At 40.6% G+C, this 20,493-nt stretch overlaps 1 protein-coding gene across 3 annotated transcripts in view; it reads left to right on the plus strand.

Moving 5' to 3' along the window:
• The window catches only part of TTC17 (tetratricopeptide repeat domain 17), a 61,966-nt gene that overhangs the window by 33,593 nt on the left and 7,880 nt on the right, over positions 1-20,493 (plus strand). For all 3 annotated transcript variants that reach the window (XM_075425388.1, XM_075425386.1, XM_075425387.1), the window contains 5 exons: positions 13,449-13,619; positions 14,278-14,528; positions 16,348-16,513; positions 18,965-19,085; positions 19,927-20,086. In XM_075425388.1, the coding sequence (XP_075281503.1) occupies positions 13,449-13,619; positions 14,278-14,528; positions 16,348-16,513; positions 18,965-19,085; positions 19,927-20,086 (869 nt within the window). The remainder of the gene's footprint in view (positions 1-13,448; positions 13,620-14,277; positions 14,529-16,347; positions 16,514-18,964; positions 19,086-19,926; positions 20,087-20,493) is intronic.

Consider the following 20,493-nt stretch of genomic DNA (forward strand, 5'->3'; position numbering starts at 1 on the left):
GTGGAGCAACAGCCCATGTACTGCCTTGTTCCCAAGTAACTGAGAACATGGTCAGGAGACTTCATTGTTATGAGATTATCCTGTGGTGGTGGTTCTAGAGGTGACTTGGCAGTGGTAAGGGTGTTGCTACTGAATGATAACTGCTGTGTTACGGGCAGGTCAGTTCTTGAAGCATGTTAAGTAGCAGAAACTTTATGTTGCTTGGCACATACCTAAGCAGCCATATCTGACACACAAATAGCAGGACCAAGAGGCTTGTGTAACAAGTGTAAAAAAACCTAATGTGAAAAACATGGTCAACTCTCACAGCTGCAAAAATTAGGTACTTTGGCTTTGTGCTGCTCACTAAGCCAGTAAAGAAAGGCAGTATTATTTTTGTCCGGTATTGAAATGGTGCATTGCTAGGATTTGTTTTGCACACTTTTATGGCTTAAAAAATTGCAGGTAGCTTTTATTGTGTGATCAGGTCTGTAGACGAATATCCAACTAACACCTGGGGGATTGTTCCTGTGGCACTTCATTGGCTGATGTGAACATTTAGATGTTATTAAGCCTTATTAGAAAGGTTACAGTATACTAGAATCATATTTTTAGTGTGGTGGTTAGCTGGCCATTGAAACATGCTGATTTGTTAGTTGCTATTACATAAGGAAAAGTCCTGTGCATGCAAACAGAATTGCTGCTTAGACAATCAGAAGTCATTTGTACTCAAGATATTTTTATCTGACTGTAAGCATCTACATCTGACTGACATTTCCAATTCATTATGAGCTCATGCACTTCACATTCTTTTAGACAAGATCGAAATTCAAAATCTCAGACTTTATTTATTGACTGATGGTGTTCAAAACATGAAGCGCAACTAGTTTTAAGCTTCAAATTTCTTTAGTCTCACTGTCTTTTATTACTTGGCAGGATAGTGCTTTTACGAAAAGGTTTGTGCTGCTCTGTTGGAAGCAGAGGCAGCCTGAGTAGAAATGCTTTTATGTAGCGAGTGTGTATGTGTGTGAAAGCAATGCATACTTCCTTTATGACTTGGTTCTCTAATGTTTATATAGAGCGATAGCTTAATGATCCACTTTAAGTATGGTTTTAGTGCCCTCTTGTGGTACAAATACCCTATACCACATGAAATCGCGAGTCTTGTTTTATTTCATCTACTTCCTCTTAAAATAAAACATGGGAAAAAGGTATTTGATCTTCTAAGTGTATGGATTTTCCTTTGTCCCCCAGCACTTAAGTTCTTACAAAGTTAATAAGCTTAGACCTTTAAGCAAATTGACCCGGAGAGGAGAGGTTGACCTGAAAGGAGAATCTCTGCTTGAAACTCTTAATAGTAAGCTTATGGACAGATTAAATAACTTGCTTAAATCAACATCACAGTTTAAGCCTCTGAATCTAACTTCACAGCTGCAATCACTTCAGTTCCCTATAGCGATTTCCAGTACACAAACACTTAAGTGAAAGCATCGCATACGTTTTCTTTACAATATTGTGTTAAAACAGAGATGTGAAATACTTTGCATTTTTAAATGCACCTTTCACTTACCCAGTGATCCCCTACAAACTATGACTGATTTGATAGTCCCAGTAAGGGGCTGCTAAATTTGGTTTCCATTTGCTGGAATGTAGACATTTTCGTAGTAATAGCACTTTAGTTTACTCCTTCTCAATCTGCTGTATCTTGTTGCTCCAACTTACAGCATTAGTAGGTGGAAAGAGGGAATATTTACTTTTGGAGTGAAGGGTTTTGAGTTTAGCTCAGAATTTAATCTGCTTGTAGTTGAAGCAAAAGGCTAGAATCTATACCAATTGCGTGGATTTCTGAACTGAACAGTACTATACATTTAAATTTCAGCTTTTTCTTTCTTTGACTTGCATATCAGGTAAAGGCAGAATTCTTGAGTGCTCCTGAGCCTTATTTAGACTGCCACAAGTGTTAGTACTCTTATTTATCTGATTATATTAATGACAGGGATGGGATCTGTGACCATTCATTTTTCTGTTGCTTTTGCGCTCTCTCCATTGCCTTACGGGAAAGTTCATCTGTATGAACAGAATAGTCAACCTCAGTAGGGTTTTTAAGCAAGCAGAAATCTATGAAGCACGAGAACAGCTTGTCAGAGCTCTCAGAAGGACATCACGGCAAATGTTTGCGTTGTCATTTAATGGTAGCATAGAGAAAGTGAGTTCTGTCTTAAACAGTGGCAGTTAACAGTTCACAAGTGTTATCATTTGAAGTGAAATACACAGTTGCTTATTTCTACCTGCTATGTGCACCTGTGTTCCTACTGTTCACCCTGCAAGTTCCAGCTGGGATGTGAAAATCAAGCTGGATTCTTCCTCCCTCAAGCATCTCTGGCACCAAAGATGATACAGTGTCAGCGCATCTGGTGCTGCACAAGTGGAATCTAGGTCACCGTATTTGGGCTCTACAGTGCTAAGGGAGTAAGAGGAGATTAAATTGTGCTCGTGTACAGTGAAAACATCTTACTGAAGGCAGGAAAGAGGGAGGTACAGAGAATGAGGACTGCTTTTTGTCCTATTGGAGGCAGTCATCCCTGGGGGGAGGTGAGGCAATGTCAAACATGCCTCTGACTGGGAGATCCTGGAGGAATCTTATGTGAGAATGTGCTCTGTGGGAATAACATCACCTAAGTATTCTTTCATTTTTGTGCTACCGTTTCTGCACCACTAGCCCAGCAAGGGAAGAAGCAGTTCCTACCATCCACCTTCACTGCAATAGTCATTGCATTCCTATTTTAGTGCTGTGATCTAGAAGGTAGTTGACCAGACGCAGGCTTTTTGATACATTTTACTGTTTTGTTTGATGCCTGCTGTAAAAATTAGATCTTTCCCTGAAAAGTCTTTGTCTAGTGTCTCTTGAGTGGCTGAGGGAAGGTTGAAAGTGAAAGACTTCACCCTGATAGTGCCATGCCAAGTTCACTTTGCAACTTGTCTTTCCTTTCCAAGCTCCGTGTATTTTTCTTCTCAAAACTGTGCGGAGATGTATAGACTGAGATTCTTAAATTTAAAAATCAGAGAACGTGGTACTGTGCTGAACGTGGTATTTTTAGCTATGCCGTTGTCCAAAGGCTGTATACCCACTGCTTATGCACGTTGCTTCCAAGCTACTGCTTGCTGGAAAGCTGTTACGCATCTTAAAGGTTTCCATAACCGGCAAATAAAGTGTGGTGTCTTAACTATATCTTTGTTTCTCAAATGTCATTCTCTTTTGCATTTGTTAGATGTGCTAATGGGTGAATTTGGTCTGCGCCTTCTTTTTATGCTAACATTAGTTAATCTGTTTACAGCATGACAGTGTCCGTAACAACTTATCCCAGCAGTCATCAGTCTGACTTTGCATCAAGCTCTCTTTAGAATGATATGCCTGCAATATTTAGTGTTCTGTATTTGTCTGTCTCTTCCCAGGATCAGAAGGCCAGAGGCTAGCAGAGGAGGCAGAAGAAAGTCATGGCTTCAGCTGCGGGACTAACGGAGGAAATGGGGGGATAGCACAGTGGAAAGGAATTTAGAATTGTAGAATAGTTCAGTGACAGTTTACTGATGCAAAACTGTTAATACATGAATGAAAAGCAGTACAGTATGCAACTAAATATAATATGACATTTCCCTTTTTTGTCTGCCTTTATAGTGCAAATGATTCTTCATGATATGTCATCTGGATCCTCCGGTTGCTTCAGCATAACTGCATGCTCACATAGTAGGAGGAGGATCGTCAGGGGTTAGAGTGGAAGAGGAAAGGTTCTCTTTCGAACTAAATTTTTCAAAACCTGTAATCTTTCGTTGTCAGATGTAGTAACATTTCTCTGCAATGTTTTTGGTGTTTTTTTTGTGATAGGAATATAGAGAAAATGAGACACGTTTGCTTCTGTCTGTGTGTTCATCTTTTTGGGAGGCTGCTTTTGCTAGTTGTGGTTTCTTGCACGTACCTGCTGCAAAGGCTTACTGAACCTGAATAGTGTGCACTGCCTAGAGCTGGACCTTTTTAAAAAGGTCCGACAACTGCGTATGTTCAACAGCCTTTCTAGGAGGAATAGTAATTCCCCAGCTACATGTCCAGGAAGATGTAGTTGCACGAACAACTACACAGTAAAGCTGTACAGACTGGATTAGTAAGCTGACTAGAGCATGTTTGGAAGAGAAAGAACATGTGGTCCCCATGTGTGGGAGAGCTGACAATGTGTAGTTTAGTGTCATTAACAACTTGCCAAGACCTTGAAGGCTCTCATCACTTGGCTTAAATCTGAGAACTTGTAAAGTGGTGATGTGTAGCCTCAGCCCGTAATGAGTCGGGTTGAGATTGTCTCAAAGCAGCATGCAATGCCATGTGCTCAGATTAAAATGAGCACTGCATGCTGAGCCATGGAGTGCCAGCCACTTAACTACCCCGGATCTGTCTACTTTATTGATTTGTTTTTTCCTTTTAAGGTTGGTTACCTGGTTCATGTGAGTTTGTGTTGTGCTCTGACTGTCCTCAAAGCTTTAAATCTATCATCTGTTATGGCTGCTGGTGACTGAAACTGGGACAATTCAAAGTTTCCCGAGAGGAAGAGATTGATGCTTCTTGAATGCAGCCATTCTGGGGAGAAGGGACATTCTTCCAAAAATTCCTAGTCTTTTCTGCAGGCACTGTTCTATAGCTGTGTCCAGTTCTGACAGCATGAGGAGACGATTTTCCGGTTGAATCCTAAACTAGGGTGGCTGGCAGTATTCTTGTGAAACTTAACCTTCTGCAGGTATTTCTTATCTGGACTCACAAAAAGGTTAATCTGATTCTTGTTCATTGCTCCCTCAAAACCAGGATTGGTTTTTTTTTTTTTTTTTTTCTTATTTACAGCAACAACTCTGCTTCTTCATGGAACTGTGTAAAACGTTGCCTGTCAGACAAACTGCTGAGCACTTAAAAGCTGTTTTACGTTACTAAGGGGCATTCCCACCTGACCAGTGAACACATTGTTTTGCTATTTGAGTGTGTTGGTGTCTCTGCTTTGGTCTCCAGTTAGGAGGAAGGTTGCATGGATTCCTATCCAAAACAAATCTATAAGTTGTCATGGATCAAGTCTGACTATTAAGCTGCTATTGTTGAACAGTATAACCTAGTGAAGAGCTACACAGATAAACATAAATACAGCCTATCAGAAATATTTTCGTAAAATAAAAAATATGGTATCAGGTCGCTGTGGAATACTATTTAAATTCCAATATAAGATGCAAACCTTACAGAGTGATAGTCAAAAGACACACACATAATGTCATTACTTGGCTTTATGGTGTCAACCCCATATGTTGGGAAAAGTGGAAAGCTAATAGTAACTCATAACTATTGTAGAATTCTGTTAACTGTTGTAGAATTCATGATGCAATTTCTCATGAGTGGGTTACTCTTGTACTTAAAGTCCCATTTAAATTTGAGTTCATAGATGCCGTAGGATCTAACAGGATCCAACGAAATATTTAATGTTTAGCATGAGAAGAGATATGTGGCTTATGATGGAGGAAAGATTAGAAAGAGAGCAAGACAAATGCAGGCCACTGTTGCCTTTGCTTATGCTGGTGATCCTTGAACTAAGAATTTCCATGGCTTAATCAGAAACAGATTTCAGAAGTGTGTTATGTGCAGGAAACTAAATATTAGTCATTCGATATTCATAGCTGTCCTGGTTTTGGCATACATTATATTGTGATCTACTGTGGGTGAGCATTAATTATTGAGGAATTAATAAGTAACTATTTTCTTAAGTGACAGCAGAAAAAAAAAAAGGGCACATAGAAGTCACTGAGGACAAGCCTTTGTATGCAGAACTTATGTGCTTGTTTCTCTTGCTTTTTTTTCATCTTTCCCCAGAACAAAAAAAAAAAATCAAGCTATTCTTAAGGCACAGGCTGAAATTCAGACTGGAGTGCTACTTATCTTCCTACTCTGTGTGTAGGACCAGGGTCCCCTGAAAGAGACATTTTCTAGCCTCTTTTATCCACTGACAGGATTGAAGAGTTTAAATTTAGATGTTTAGATGTTTCTATGTTTTGGGCCCTATTCCCAGGCATCATAGAGCAAGTTGTTGCTTTTAGATGTGTGTCATTAAAAAAAAAAAAAAGCAGCTCCTATTTTAGCGGATGGTGAGGAAGGAGGAGACCGAAGGCTTTAGGTAGTCAACCTCTTTGATTTTCCCCTCCCTGTTTTTAACTATGGAAGGGGGGTTGAGGGGGAGGTTTGACATTTTCTACACTGTTGTAAAGTAGCCTACTGAATTCTTCAAGATGTTTTGCATGCATGTCCTTATTAAACTGCATTGTGTTCTAATTTAAATAGGTTTGTCTTCCTCTTTAAATTTTTTTCCATGTTTTATTTATCACTTCTTTATATTTCATAAGGAGAGTTTGTGTGTCTGTTCATCGGGGACTGTCTGTTGCGCAATGGTGAGGTATTTCTCCCACTTAATGTGAACAAGAAATCTGGTTGTGTATTGTTGGCATTTGTATATTTTGAAAGGTTTAATCAGAACTGCTGTAATGAGACAAATAGGTAATCTTTAAATCTATAGCTAAGCCAATTTAGAGGCATGTTTTGGCTAAAAATTAGATTTTAAAACTATTTCGCTACGAGTGAGAACAGTTTTTTACTATATAATCCTCTTAATTGAGAGCCTGCTCTTGGAATAAATAATAAAAAAGAAAGACCTTTTGTATGCTTCATATTGTGTGCTTGAATCTAAATTTTGACCGCATAAATCATCATCCTATTTTTCGCAATGCATCAAACCAAAGCTTGTTATGTAGTGTGCTCTGCTGATTACTCGATTTTGAGCATGTCTCTCATCATCTTTGAAGAAGGGCCACTAACCACTCATCTAAGGGAGGAATTTAGAGAAGAGGTAGGAATTTATGAAAATACACTTTTCAAATACTTCATATTACTTTTCATTATTTATTCTCTCTACTTAGCTTTTGTTTTTCAGCTGGCAGTATGTCCTGTCCTTTGAAAATGTTAATTTTGTCCTGTAACTTCCAGTTTTGCAAAGGGAGGTTTATACTAAAGGAAAGAGCTAAAAATGAACAGTGTTTCTGTGTGGGGAGAAAACACACCAAAAGCTTAGTCTAAATTTTGGGCACTACACTCATACACTGTGCCAGTACTCAGATTGTTACTTAACTTGAAATACTTCACCAGAGAGGGAATTTACTACAATGTCTTTCATTATTCCAGATTAGTAGCTATGATTATATGTGGATAGTAGATACTTTTTTTTTTAAAGATATTTTTCTAGTCTGTTGCAACTGTAAAAGGTACTGGAGGGTACACTTGTGTTACTGTTACGGAGCCTAGTCATGCCTTGTTAAAACTAGCAGTGGTAGTGTTGGGTTCAGAGAGAGCAAGACTGGCTGCTGGGTGGGCTGTTTGGCTTTGGAGTCCACAACAACGCTTTGAATGACTTTGTGCTTCTGCAGATGTAGGTTGCCCGTCTGCTTTGTATCTTTCTGGGTCCCGTAGTACACAGTGAATACGTAGTAAGACTTGTGTATTCCTCTTCAGTTAAATACAGACCTGTCAAACATTCGCAGGTCAGTATTGCATAGCCAGGTAATTGTAACTAAGAACTTCCCTGCTCCGTTTGTCATTTTGTTGATAATTTTTCACTAAAAAGAAACTGAGAACTCTTTGGGTTTTTGTTTGTTTTTTTACACTCGAGTGCGGAAAGCACCAAATCTTCTTTGGTGTTGCTTCTGGAGCACAGGGTTGTCTTGCAGTTCAGCAGTTACAACTTGTGGCCTTTCTGGATTGTGACCTTTCTGTAATGTTTTTGATGACAATCCTGTTCCGTCAGAAATGCTTTGCAGTTTCTGCTTTCAAAGCTTAATCATGGGATTCATTTCGAAGTGTAAATATGTGTTTTTTAAAGGAAAACAGTAAGAAAAGGAATGCCTGAATTTTAGAGCATAAGTTTAAATGTTAATTTGTAATTAAGGTGAGCAGAGCAGCAGTAGCTGCTAAAGTTACGTTTCTTCTTTAGTTACTGCTCATTCTACTGCTTTTAAAACTCATCTCAAAATAACTGGCATGGACTTTTTTCCCTTAACAAAAGTTTTGCAATCAAATATCTGTTCATATGTGATTGGAATAACATGGTTGCTGTTAATGGCTCACAAGACCTTTAGGAAATTTTTATGTTCACATTGAAACATCAAGGTAATTTGGGTATGCGGTGTGTTAATCACCAGCATTAACATTGCCATGAAAGTCAAAGCTCATGTTTTATACGTTGTCTGAAGAATGGTGCCTCAAGCAGCATTTCCCCATAACACTGCCCTGGCTTGTTAATGTCATATTGTGGTGAAGTTGTCATAGTGCGGAAAGTGAAGCAGTTCTTTAGGTGCTAGTTTCGCCTAAATTTTGATGACTGAGATCCCAGTAGTTTTAGATGCACAGAAGGGTTCTGGTAGGTGAGTTCATTCATTTCAGGTTATTTTTGTAAACCCTGGTAAGTTATGTTGCCTGTGACATGAAGCACTGGTCAAGACTTGTTCTAGAAGAGTAATGGGTGACAATATGCTGATTTTCAGTTTTATTTCTATAATGGATGTATTTTAGCCTAATTCTAAATATGCAGTGTCACCCAAGCAGTGAGCACCCCGAAAGTTTTCACATGACCTAGGAGCAGCATGAATTGTTACACATGTTCCTGTGTAAAGTGGTAATATACCACCCGCATTGACTTGTGTGTCTCTGAATCTGTGTAAGCAGTGACTACCAAAGGTAAAAAGAAGATGGTGTAGTGATGGACTGCTCCTGAAATGTCTGTAGGTGAGACTATTCATCGGCATGCAGGGATTGAAACCCATTTCCATTAAGCTCAGTGATCTTTCATTCCTGCTATAAGAGAACTACCTTTACTGAATTTCACCGTGGGGAATACTAGTTTTGAGCATTCATCAAAAAACAGATATGAAGTTGGTAACTCCTGTTAGCAGCTTGGTTTCAATTTGTTCTGCACTCTTGACAACTCGGGTATTAGGCTGACTTACATCTGTATTAAGTAGAGTTCTCTCTTTGCATTGTTCAACTGTAAAGGGGCATGTCAATGAAGTGACACTTACCTCCAGAGAACTTGCATTTTGCATAACCTAATGCAGGTCACTGGCTACAGCAGTAGTCACTTGACCCTTGTAATCGTTCAGGTGACAATCCAGCTCTGCTTATTCCAAATGGTAGGAAAAAAGTCAGTACCTAAATTTTAAATGACTGTTAGTTTTAAAGCGTTATTCTGCCATCGTAATATCTAAATATGTACCAGTAAATTTAAGGAAATTAGTTTGTCTCATCATAAGAAGTTAGAAGCCAAGAATTTTCTTAAACCTAGTATGTTGGAACAAAGATGGTGGAGTTAGGAATGCCATATTTTGCAAGCTCAGCACTGACAAAGAAAGAATAAAAACTCAGTAAAAATTTTGTGCTGACCAAAGACCCTTCGAGATAATTTTACTTTTTATTACTAATGCTGTTGATGACATCAAATCATCTATCTTTAGTTGGTATACAGGAATCAGGAATCAAACAGTGAAAATATTTAGTGAGGCCTGCTTCTCTCTGCCAGGTGTACCACAGGACACAAACAGCTACAGTGACAGTTGATTTCGATTTTAAATTTTATTAGTTTCAAGACCTTCCTCAAGATGCAGCATTTCCATGTGATACACTGGGGGTGTGGTTTGTTCATCTTTCCTCTTTTCCACACTTTTCACGTTTCTTTCCTTGCTTTGAGTGGCTTTCAGTCTGAGGGTCTGGTCCTAAGTTGACAGAAGTTTGCTCTTGAACGAAAACAACCCAGGTAGTAACAGAAAAGTTCAGATGTAGAAGTGGAAGTTCTTTATTGTTTCCAAATGTGACTTTTCTGACAGATGTGGCAAGATGAAAAACTGTTCAAGATAAATATTTGTTACCCCTCATAGATGGAACAAGTCATCACCATCAGTTACTGCATTGTTTCTCCTTCTTTGCTACAGATGTCCACACTCTGGGCATTTCTTTCCTTACACTAAGTGGCTTTCAACTTAAGAGTTTGGAATCATCCAGTTCCTGAACAAGAACTGAAGTCTGACTTTTTGTTTGGGATTTTTTAACCTTACCAACTGTAAGGTACCACAGCTTCGGTGGTCGTTTGAGACGGGTCCTGAAAATCAAGATGATGGTTAATATTGTATGGGATGCATGAGGTAGTAAGATCTTTTCTGTATTAAATGCATGTCTTGTGCTAATACTGTATGAGTGCATTCACACTGGCCCAAAAAAATTACAAACTAGAACCATATGAGAAATGAGAAACCTTTAATATGTAATACTGTGTTCTGCTTTTTATCTCCAAGGTCTCAGTGCTTCAGTTTAGAGTTTATATTTGCTTTTCTATCTAATGGATTTGCTTTATAATTTAGGAACTATTTTCTGCCCCCTCCCCCCCTAAATTTCTATGTTAACCTGGCACAATCAGACTGTTTATTTATGTTATTTCCATCGCTTAAATAAAGGCCTGGACGCTTACTTTGTGTCATCTCTAGAGTGTCTTTGTTTCACTGCCTGGAACATAGTAACCAGGTCGCATAATACACAAGGTAGGACAGACTCTGATCCATTTTCCTCTGAGCTTGCTTAGCTCTGCAGAATCAATAGGATAAGTGGCACAGCTGCTCTCAGAAAATAAATGAGCAAAAATGTGATCCTTCTCTAGTAAGTTTTCAGGATGGAGTAAGCCAAAATGATCAAGTACTATGACGTAATTTTAGACTTCTGAGTTTTATAGCTGCAATATCACTGTGTCAGGACTTTATACCTCAATTCAGATGTGCATATTTAGACAACCAGCATATATATGAAATGTTAATAAATAGCTGAGCATTTGTAGGGTGGCAGTCACTTTTGTCCTTCACGCGGCTAAGGTGCTGTAAGTATTGTGACAATACAACTAATGTTCTGCAGCCAGTGAATGTGCCTGGAGTTTGGGGCTGCGCTGTTCACTGCTGGTCTCAGTCTTGCCTGGTGGTCTTCCCCGCTGCTCTTCAGGCACCCGGCTGATACAAGCAGTGGAGTTCTGACTTGCAGTGTTTCAGGACCACCAGCTTCATGGTACACTCATCAGAGATCTTGAACTTCCATTGATGTTTTTCAACCAGCATTTTTTTTTTCTCCTGTGACATCAGACAACTGAAAGCAGCAATTTGAAAAAATTAGGCCACTCAGGTTTCTATATATAGCAGCTCTCAGATCCCAAGAAAGCCAGTACTCTTATCTAGTCTGTTTTTAGCTGTCAGTGTTTGTAAATTAATCTTAACAGGGTTGGTCTTCAGTAGAATTTTAGGTGCTGTCATGTTTTTTTCCTTCTGCTTGTGATTTCTAGCTTTTTTTTTCTCTCTGGCATTTTTATTTCAATTAAAAATAGTTGTCTTTTTCAGCCTCTTTGCTTTTTGTCTTTATAGTAATGAGTTGACCTTCAGCAAAGGGAATTGTGGTCATCACATTACTGAGAAGCACCTGACTTGCATCAGTGTCAGGCTGGTTTGGTGTCAGGCAGGGGGACTAGTTTCAGCTTTAGAGTTCTGTGCACACCATTTCTTGTAAATTAAACGTGAGGATCTCCATATATTGGAGTGATTGTTTTCACTGATGGGGAGGGGATTAAAGAAAGAGTCAATGACTGATAGGGTAGGAAAGGCACAGTGTAACTGTATCGCAGAAGTTAGAGGAGTTTATGAAGTTAGCTGTTTCTGTTTTGTATGTTTACTCATAAAGTAACATTGTTTGGCTTCTTTTCTACACAACATTAAAAGTAGGGCAAGAAATAGTTTTCAGAGAGGCTTTATGAGTATAGTTTTATTCATTTGATTTTGGTGACGCCCCCACCCTCCAGAAAATACTGGTTTATTTCTCTTCCAAATATGCCACCTGAATATTCACAGATGTGAAAGTAGAGAGCAGACAGCAAAAAGCTATAGTTCCACTTTGCTGAGAAGTGGTGGAACAGGTTACCTTACACATGAGTTACAACCATCCTCTCATCCTGCTGGCCTGAGGAAAGAGTGAGACCTAAAAAGATTCTTCTGTAACGGGAGATCATAGCATGGAGGAGAAAGGAGTCACTGATCTACTTTATTCGCATTCTTCATATTTTATGCTGCTGGTTGGAAAAAAAATAGTGCTTTCCGTATGCATGGAGCAATACAGTTTGCATTCATGAGGGTGGAATAGGGAACATACTTGAGAATCTTGCATTTAACTTAAGCTTTATCTGATTTGCTGTGTGCTGCTTAATTCGTTTGTATATGTAAGCTATTTTCACTCACAAGTGATTGAAATGACCAAAGGAGGGATTTGAGACCAACAGCTGTGTACACAGAACACGTCTTTCTCTGTGGTGATAGGCTTGCCGTGTGCCGAGAGGCAGGTGCCCCAGTCCGTGCCTCGGTCCAGCCGCCATGCGGTGGGGTTCGTGCCAGCTCCCAGCCCCTCGCATGCATGGAGAATCCTGTCTCCACCTGTGCGGCTCTGGGGGTCAGCCGGGGGAGCAGCTCTCTGAACACTTCTTGCGCTGGAAGGCTGGCAAGTAATTATTACTAGAAAATCAGAGATCTTTAGTTAAAATGTATTTGAGATCAAAAATACTGCTATGAGGTTGCTGGTGGCTACACTTTAAAATCTCTGAAAGCTTAACCGTATCTCACTTAAGGATGCTCAAAAGCTAGTGTTGCACGTTTGCAGGTTTTTTTAAATCTGCTCATTATTGGGTCAGCGTTTGGATTTTTCCAATGTTATTCCTAAATCTTTGTGTTTGGTGGAATCTGAGCCTGTAACCTGACCACAGAATTACAGATCTTAAATTTTCAGTTGAATAAACTTCTGATTTTTGGCACAGATTAATACCTGTAGCTTTTGTCTGTCTATTTAATGAGCCAGTCTTAACTACATACTGTCTGTTGCTGACACAGAAGGTCAGAGCCTGTATCAGTCTGCCTTGGCGCTTTTTCTCTTGCACGTAAGCATGGTGAGCATTATGGTGTCTAAGTGAAGTTGATGTGGCAGGCATCTCCCACGTATGGTGCAGTGTCACTGAAAATGCGTCTTGGGAATGCTTATTGGAGTGGCTACTAGCACACAGTCATTTTCTATGTACTGGGCAACCTTCCCTCGAAAGATGCCTGATTGTTCTTTCATGAGTAGTTTGCAGTGTGTACCTAATAGCATTGTTTCCTGTAACTGTTTTAGGTGACCTCCCTTGTCAAGAGACAGATCAGTTTTTTAGTCACTGAATGAAGCTTGAAGAATTATGCTGTTAAATCATATGCAGAAAGCTAGAAGACTGTAGCTTGTGCAGTACAGCTTCTGTGCTTGTATCCAGGAGGAGTGGTTTTACGTGGTGTATCAGTAAACTTCTCTCTTTCAGGCCACTGTCATGAGAAAAACCCAGATGGCAGTCATGACAAGGAGAAATACTTTGATGACCACCATGAGTCAGTTGCAGCAGTAGCAGAAGGACAGTCTGAGGGAGGTACAGAAGATCCAGAAGTCCTCACTCAGAGTTCAGCAAGAGATCCCTCCTTCCTGAGACTGGAAAGTAAGTCAGCCTTACAAAATCAGTGCTGGCAAATGAATTGGTTTCTAGATTTTTCAGAAGAGCTGTCTTCCTTCCTCCAAGAAGCTACATTTTCTCCCCCTTTGTCTGTACAGTGACAAGTAACCCTTAAAACTGGTTTCATGCTGTTCACTGCTTTTCTCCGAGTCTAAAGTCAAAATGCATTAAATCAAAAAATGAGATCAAAGTTTAGATGCTTTCGAAGCTAGAGGATGTAGTTTCTTGCAAGACTCTACAAAAAAATGTTGATTGTACCTCACTGAGTTCTGTATCATCTGTGCCAGACAGAAGGGAAGAAAAACAGTGTGTGTGTGTCTATTGTGAAGGTCCAGAGTGCTTTATTGAGTGTTTAATGCACATTTGTTTACTCCCTCAAACAGGCAGAATTCTGGTTTGGAAAGGAAACTGATGAAAGTGGTCCAGAGGTGTTGATTTTTGAAGCAACAGTTGATGCTTCTTTGCAGTGGGGAAGTCTGCGTTCTCCAGTCCCCCTCTCCATTAGCAGCATGCAATGAGTAGTCAGTGATATTTGTTTTTTTCAAGTGGAAAAATCAGGTTACAGAAAAAAAAATTCTTTTTATACTCTTTGTGGAAGCAGCAGGAGGAGAATTTTTGAAGTTTTTGTGGTATTCCCTCTTAGACACGGTCACTGCAGAAAGCAACGGTTCAGAAGGAATGGAAGGGTTAGAAGACGATCAGATGTCTGAAGAGATGCTGGCTTTGGTGGATGAGTTTGAAAGCTCTTGGCCTCAGGAAGCTTTTGAAGGGGCACTGGAGGTAAAAGGTCGTCGGATGGACTTACAGGGAATCCGGGTCCTAAAGAAAGGATCTCAGGATGGACTGGCTAGCTCCTGTTTTGGGGACTGTGGCGATGATGATGAAGCTGAATGGGTAAGTTTGGATGAGTGTGCTGAAGTCTGCTGTTGTGGAGGTGGGAAAGATGGGGGTTCAAGGGGTTTAACACTGGAATATGTATAGGAACTTCCCCTGTGGGCCTAGAAGAGCTGGTTTATGGCTTGTGTGAAATGAACAAGTAGTTTCAATCTGTCTTCTAAAGGAAAGGCCTCTGCATCACTAAAACTGGCATCATTTAGTCTGGAGAAAAGGAGGCTGAGGGGTGACCTTATTGCTCTCTACAAATACCTGAAAGGAAATTGTAGCGAGGTGGGTGTTGGTGTCTTCTTCCAAGTAACAAGTGATCGGATGAGAGGAAACAGCCTCAAGTTGTGCCAGGGGAGGTTTAGCTTCGATGTTAGGAAAAAATGCTTCACTGAAAGGGTTATCAAGCATTGGAACAGGCTGCCCAGAGAAGTGGTTGAGTCACCATCGCTGAAGGTATATGTGGCACTTAGGGACATGACATGGTTTAATGGTTGACTTTGCAGTGTTAGGTTTATGGTTGGACTTGATCTTAAAGGTCTTACAACCCAAATAATTCTGTGATTGTGAGTCTTGATTATCAGCAGCAAGAGCTTAAGTGTTAAATGATGCTGGGTGCCCTCAAACTTCTTGCTCGCAGTTACAAAGGAGAAAAGTTTATAACCAAGTGTTCCACTTAGCATGAAAACAATGAAACATGTTGTTGTATATGTGGCTGATACACCAGAAGGCTGTGCTGCCATTCAGCGAGATCTGGACAGGCTGGAGAGATGGGTGCAGAGGAATCTCATGAAGTTCAACAAGGGCAAGTGCAGAGTCCTGCACCTGGGAAGGAACAACCCCATGCACCAGTATAGGCCAGGGGCTGAACTGCTGGAGAGCAGCTCTGTGGAGAGGGACCTGGGATTGCGGGTGGACAACAAGTTGACCATGAGCCAGCAGTGTGCCCTTGTTGCAAGAAGGCCAGTGGTGTCCTGGAGTGCATTAAGAAGAGTGTGGTCAGCAGGTCGAGGGAGGTTCTCCTCCCCCCCTGCTCTACCCTAGTGACGCTCCATCTGGAAGCCTGCATCCAGTTCTGCGCTCCCCAGTTCAAGAAAGAGGAGGAGCTACTGGAGAGAATCCAGAGGAGGGTATGAAGATGATGAGGGGACCAGAGCATCTGTCCTACGAGGAAAGGCTGAGGGAGCTGGACTGGTTTAGCCTGGAGAAGGCTGAGAGGGATCTTATAAATCTTAAGGGTGGGTGTCAGGAGGATGGGGCCAAGCTCTTTTCAGTAGTGCCCAGCGACAGGACAAGGGGCAACGGGCACAAACTGAAGCATAGGAAGTTCCGTCTGAACATGAGGAAGAACTACTTTACTTTGAGGGTGACGGAGCCCTGAAACAGGCTGCCCAGGGAGGTTGTGAAGTCTCCTTCTCTGGAGACATTCAAGACCTGCCTGGACAAGGTCCTGTGCAGCCTGCTCTAGGTGACCTTACTTTCGTGATCCCAGAGGTCCCTTCCAGCGCCTACCATTCTGTGAAATTTCTGTTGTTGTCATATTACAAACAAAATATAGAATGAAAAATGCCTTTCTGTTCTCTGGCAGTTAAACTGGTTTTCTCTTATGTTGGAGATTGATGTTGTGTACTTTGTTTGCATAGTGTGATGCAGTTAAAGTAAGCAGGCTTAGAGACTGGGTTGAGATGGGAAGGGAGGGGTGAGAGACAAAGATCTCAGCTGTAACATCTTTGAAATTGAATCTTTGGGCTAAAACAAGTAGTGTATTGGAAGCTGAGAACATTCATGGTGTTTCCTACTCTTACCCTTGCCAATACTGTTCTTTTGGTAGATCACTTTTCAGGTCAAACGTTTAAAGAAACCAAAAGCTGAAAGCTTGGATCTCCAGGAGCCAGTTGGGAGAAACGGGGAAGAAGGGAATAATGGAGAAAATGAAAACTTTTACCAAACTGCCCTGGAGATCAGTGGACCAAAGATTCCTTCTCCTGGACCAATAGGTAACCTGCTGCTTCTAAAGAAAGCAAGTTGTTTGCCGCTTTTGTATTACTCTGGTTGATTTCCTCTGCAGCTTTTATATTACACTTGTTTATTACCTTGTATATGCATCACAGACTACGTAGTGAAATATGCCTTCTAGATAAGTATGTGCAAAAATCTGAGATCTCTTCCATCTGTACCTTCTTCACAAAGTGCAGCATAACTTTGTCTGCTGAATGAAAACTTTCTAGTTAATTACTAGAACTTCTGGGGATGAGGTGGTAAGAGTGGAGAATGAAGGAGGTAGGTATTGTGAGTAGAAGTAGTAAGAGAGAGAGGAGGTTTTAATAATCTTTCTTAAACTAACTTCTCTGCCCATTCAGTTTTAATCAGATGAGAGACACCTCTTAGGAAATAGATCCAGAATGAGAGCTTGAATTGATTACTGACTAAACATAAGACACACAACTCAAAAACAAAAGGCAGAAACCTTGTTCTAATTAAAAAAAAAAAAAGTAAATCAAGTGTTGTGCTGTAATTGGCATGGTGATATTAGAAGAGAAAACTTAAGAGACTGTCTTCCAGAAGACTGGAGTTACAGAAGAGTAGAGTTTTGCACCGATGTAGATGAGGCAGTTCGGAGAGAGAGGTGGAGTTTTTGCTAGTTGAATAACAGGAATTGGAGAGTGGTCTATTATTATGGTGCAAGCTAGTTCCACTGGTGTGTTCAGGTGGACAGAAATCATCAGCACATGATTGCTTGGGATGAAGTTTGGAGCTGCTGAAACCTAATGATGCCAAAGAAGAGAGCCAAAGTAATTGGCCGCCGTACTTTTTGTCTTGTCTTTGTTTCAGTGGAGGTAGAATCTTTGCCATACAGCTGATGTGTAAGCAAAGATGGGTTCTCCAATACATTTTAGTCCTTGACAATTTGGTGACCTAGAAAGTGATTTCACATTTTCAAGGCTCTTACATTAAATCTTTAACAAGCTCCTTTTTTAGAAACTGGCAAATGTAAGTTATTGAATTAAGTATTTAAGCAGGGGAGAGGGATTACATGAAAACAGAGTATCATTTATGAGCACACACCTGACCTTTCCTTGATATATCTTCTCTCACCTGAGCTGCTTCTGTGTCTGCTTTACATAGCATCCCTCGATCATAAGCTAGTTATCTTCCTAACGCTCCTGTGAGGCAGGGTCCACTGAAGAACTAAATTGTCAAAAGTGCAAGTAACATATTGGAGGTCACCTGGAGAGTTCCTGGTAGAACAGGGAGATGACACTGGCTGTTCTGTGTTTCACTTCCTCTCTGACTACTGAACTATCTCTGTGTAGCATTTCCATACCTGTTGCTATCTTTCGTCGTTCGTGCAAAGAAGAATTCACAGTCAGATAGTTCACAGTGGTGGTGATTAGAACTTATCATTCCTCTCTGAAGTTTCTTGAAATTAATTTTCCTTTAATCAGAATGCTTTACAAAAGACATGGTATTACAGACTTCATTGTTATTTTGCAAAATTATGGTGAAGCATTTTACTATACTTTGGATGGGAAATAGGATTTGCATCCAAATGGGCAGAATTTTGGGTAAGTAGAAGTAAATACAGAAATACAGCCTATGTAGCTGATGTGCTAGACTGGCATGTTGTTAAATTTGGCTTCCCAGTGTGCAAATTTATGGCTACAATGAATTTTTCTTATGTTCCAAACAATTAGGATGTTTCTGATATGAGAGGAAAATGTTTCCTAACAGTTAACACAAGCTGGATTCCTAGGACTTGGTACAGTATCCACCAAATGTAAGGGACAGATTTCAGTAGGCTTTGGTTCAAATGTGAAGATCAGGTTCTTGTTTGTTCCAGTGATGTAGCTGTTAACATAAAGCAAGTTATTTACCCTTTCTCTGCCTCAGTTAACTTCTCTGCAAAATGGAGGGCTGAAGTGTAATTGCTTACTGGTTTCAGAAGTGTTGCTATCTTGAGTGGAAGAATGCGGTGAAAGCCACTGCCTGTCCTAAACAATATTCATTGAAAAGAAACGGCAGCATTTTTCACCTGGGATTGTCAGAAGATGGAGCAATCAACTTTTATTGGTTCTTACTGTAGCTGTAGAACATAAATGATGACTCACATAGAAACTTTCTTTAAGGACATCTAAGTAGACACATTACCTCTAAACAAGAGTGGTGATTGTTCTTAACGTGTAACTATTGAAAAGTGTAACGAAACGGGTATTAAAACTCCACCTCCTAATCTGTCTTGCGTAGGATCCAGTTCTGTCTTTGGGTCCCACAAGTTCCATTCAGTCTGTTTAGGTTCAGGAATAAGAACCAGCTGCAGGACCATGACTTTTATAACTCAGAGAATGTATCCACTGGTATAAAGTATTTTGTAAATCACTGTACTGAAGTGGAAAGTCTTTCTGCTTCCAGACAATTTCTTCTAATTTTTTTTTTTCTCCTTTCTCAAGGAAAAAGGCGTGACTATCGTAGCCTTGGCTGGCCAAGTCCTGATGAATGCCTGAAACTCCGTAGGGTAGAGCTGACAACTGTAGCCAGCACATGGCTTGCTGTTTCTGCTAAAAACATTGAGTAAGTATCTTGTATGTGAACCTTAAATAAGTTACTCACACGAAGCAAGACAGTTACATGGCCTTCAGTGTGTGTAAACTGAAGATCTTCGTATTCTTTAGAGTAAGAAAGACATGTCAGGATTTCAAAGAAGTTTCAAAACATTATGTGGTATGTTGTCAATAGACTTCATAGAATCATAGAAAGTTTTGGGTTGGAAGGGACCCCTAGAGGTCATCTAGTCCAACCCCCCTGCAGCGAGCAGGGACACCACTAACTAGATCAGGTTGCTCAGAGCCCTGTCCAACCTGGTCTTGAATGTTTCCAGGGATGGGGCCTCCACTACCTCTCTGGGCAACCCGTTCCAGTGTTTCACAACCCTTATTGTAAAGAATTTCTTCCTTATATCCAGCCTAAACCTACCTTGTTTTAGTTTAAAACCATTACCCCTCGTCCTGTCACTGCTGTCTCTGCTAAAAAGGTTGTCCCCATCTTTCCTATAGGCTCCCTTCAGGTACTGAAATGCTGCAATCAGGTCTCCCCGCAGCCTTCTCTTCTCCAGGCTGAACAAGCCCAACTCTCTCAGCCTGTCCTCATAGGAGAGGTGCTCCAGCCCTCGGATCATTTTTGTAGCCCTCCTTTGGATCCGCTCCAACAGTTCCATGTCCTTCTTGTGCTGAGGGCTCCAGAGCTTGCAATGAAAAGTGCAAGTGCAGACAGAAGATCCAGTTTCTCTTGTCTCTTGAGCCACTCAAATGAGATTCTGCCTAGTTCCGGGCAGTTTACACTCACTAGAGAACTTTGTAATGACTCTTCTGTTTTCTTCTCCTGACTGATTCAGCTTGTTTTATGACCCTTGTAGCATTACAGAACACATTGATTTTGCTACACAGCTGCAAGAACCAGCCATGGAGCCCCTTTGTAACCCAAATCTACCAGCCAGTATGCATACTTTGGACCACCTGCAAGGTGTCTCTAGTCGGGCCAGCTTGCATTACACTGGAGAAAGTCAACTGAAAGAGGTATGCCAGAGTTGAAAGCTGTCACACAAAAATGGCCGTACCATGGCTGATTCAAGGCACATGTATCTCCAGAAGTGACCTTCAGTGAGTGAATGACTGGATAAAACAATAAGAACAGCGCAAGCTGAAAGCGGTATTTTACCAGAATGTTTTTGCAGCCATCTATGATCTGGCCTGAGGGAAATCCTAAAACACCGTTAGTGTCTTTGTGTTTGTAGCTCTTAATGGATGAATCGGTGAAAGAAGAGTCCAACTTGAGCATACACAAACTTCTGCCATTCTTAGAATTGAGTGCCATGGAGTTAGAACACCATGTGATGATACAGATCATGTTAACTCAAGATAGACAGTGATGTTTAGGTTGGAACAGGTTTCAGCGTTTGTAAAAAAGCTGAGGGGAGAAAAGT

The sequence above is a fragment of the Opisthocomus hoazin genome, chromosome 7, assembly GCF_030867145.1.
Source record: "Opisthocomus hoazin isolate bOpiHoa1 chromosome 7, bOpiHoa1.hap1, whole genome shotgun sequence".
Taxonomy (NCBI): domain Eukaryota; kingdom Metazoa; phylum Chordata; class Aves; order Opisthocomiformes; family Opisthocomidae; genus Opisthocomus; species Opisthocomus hoazin.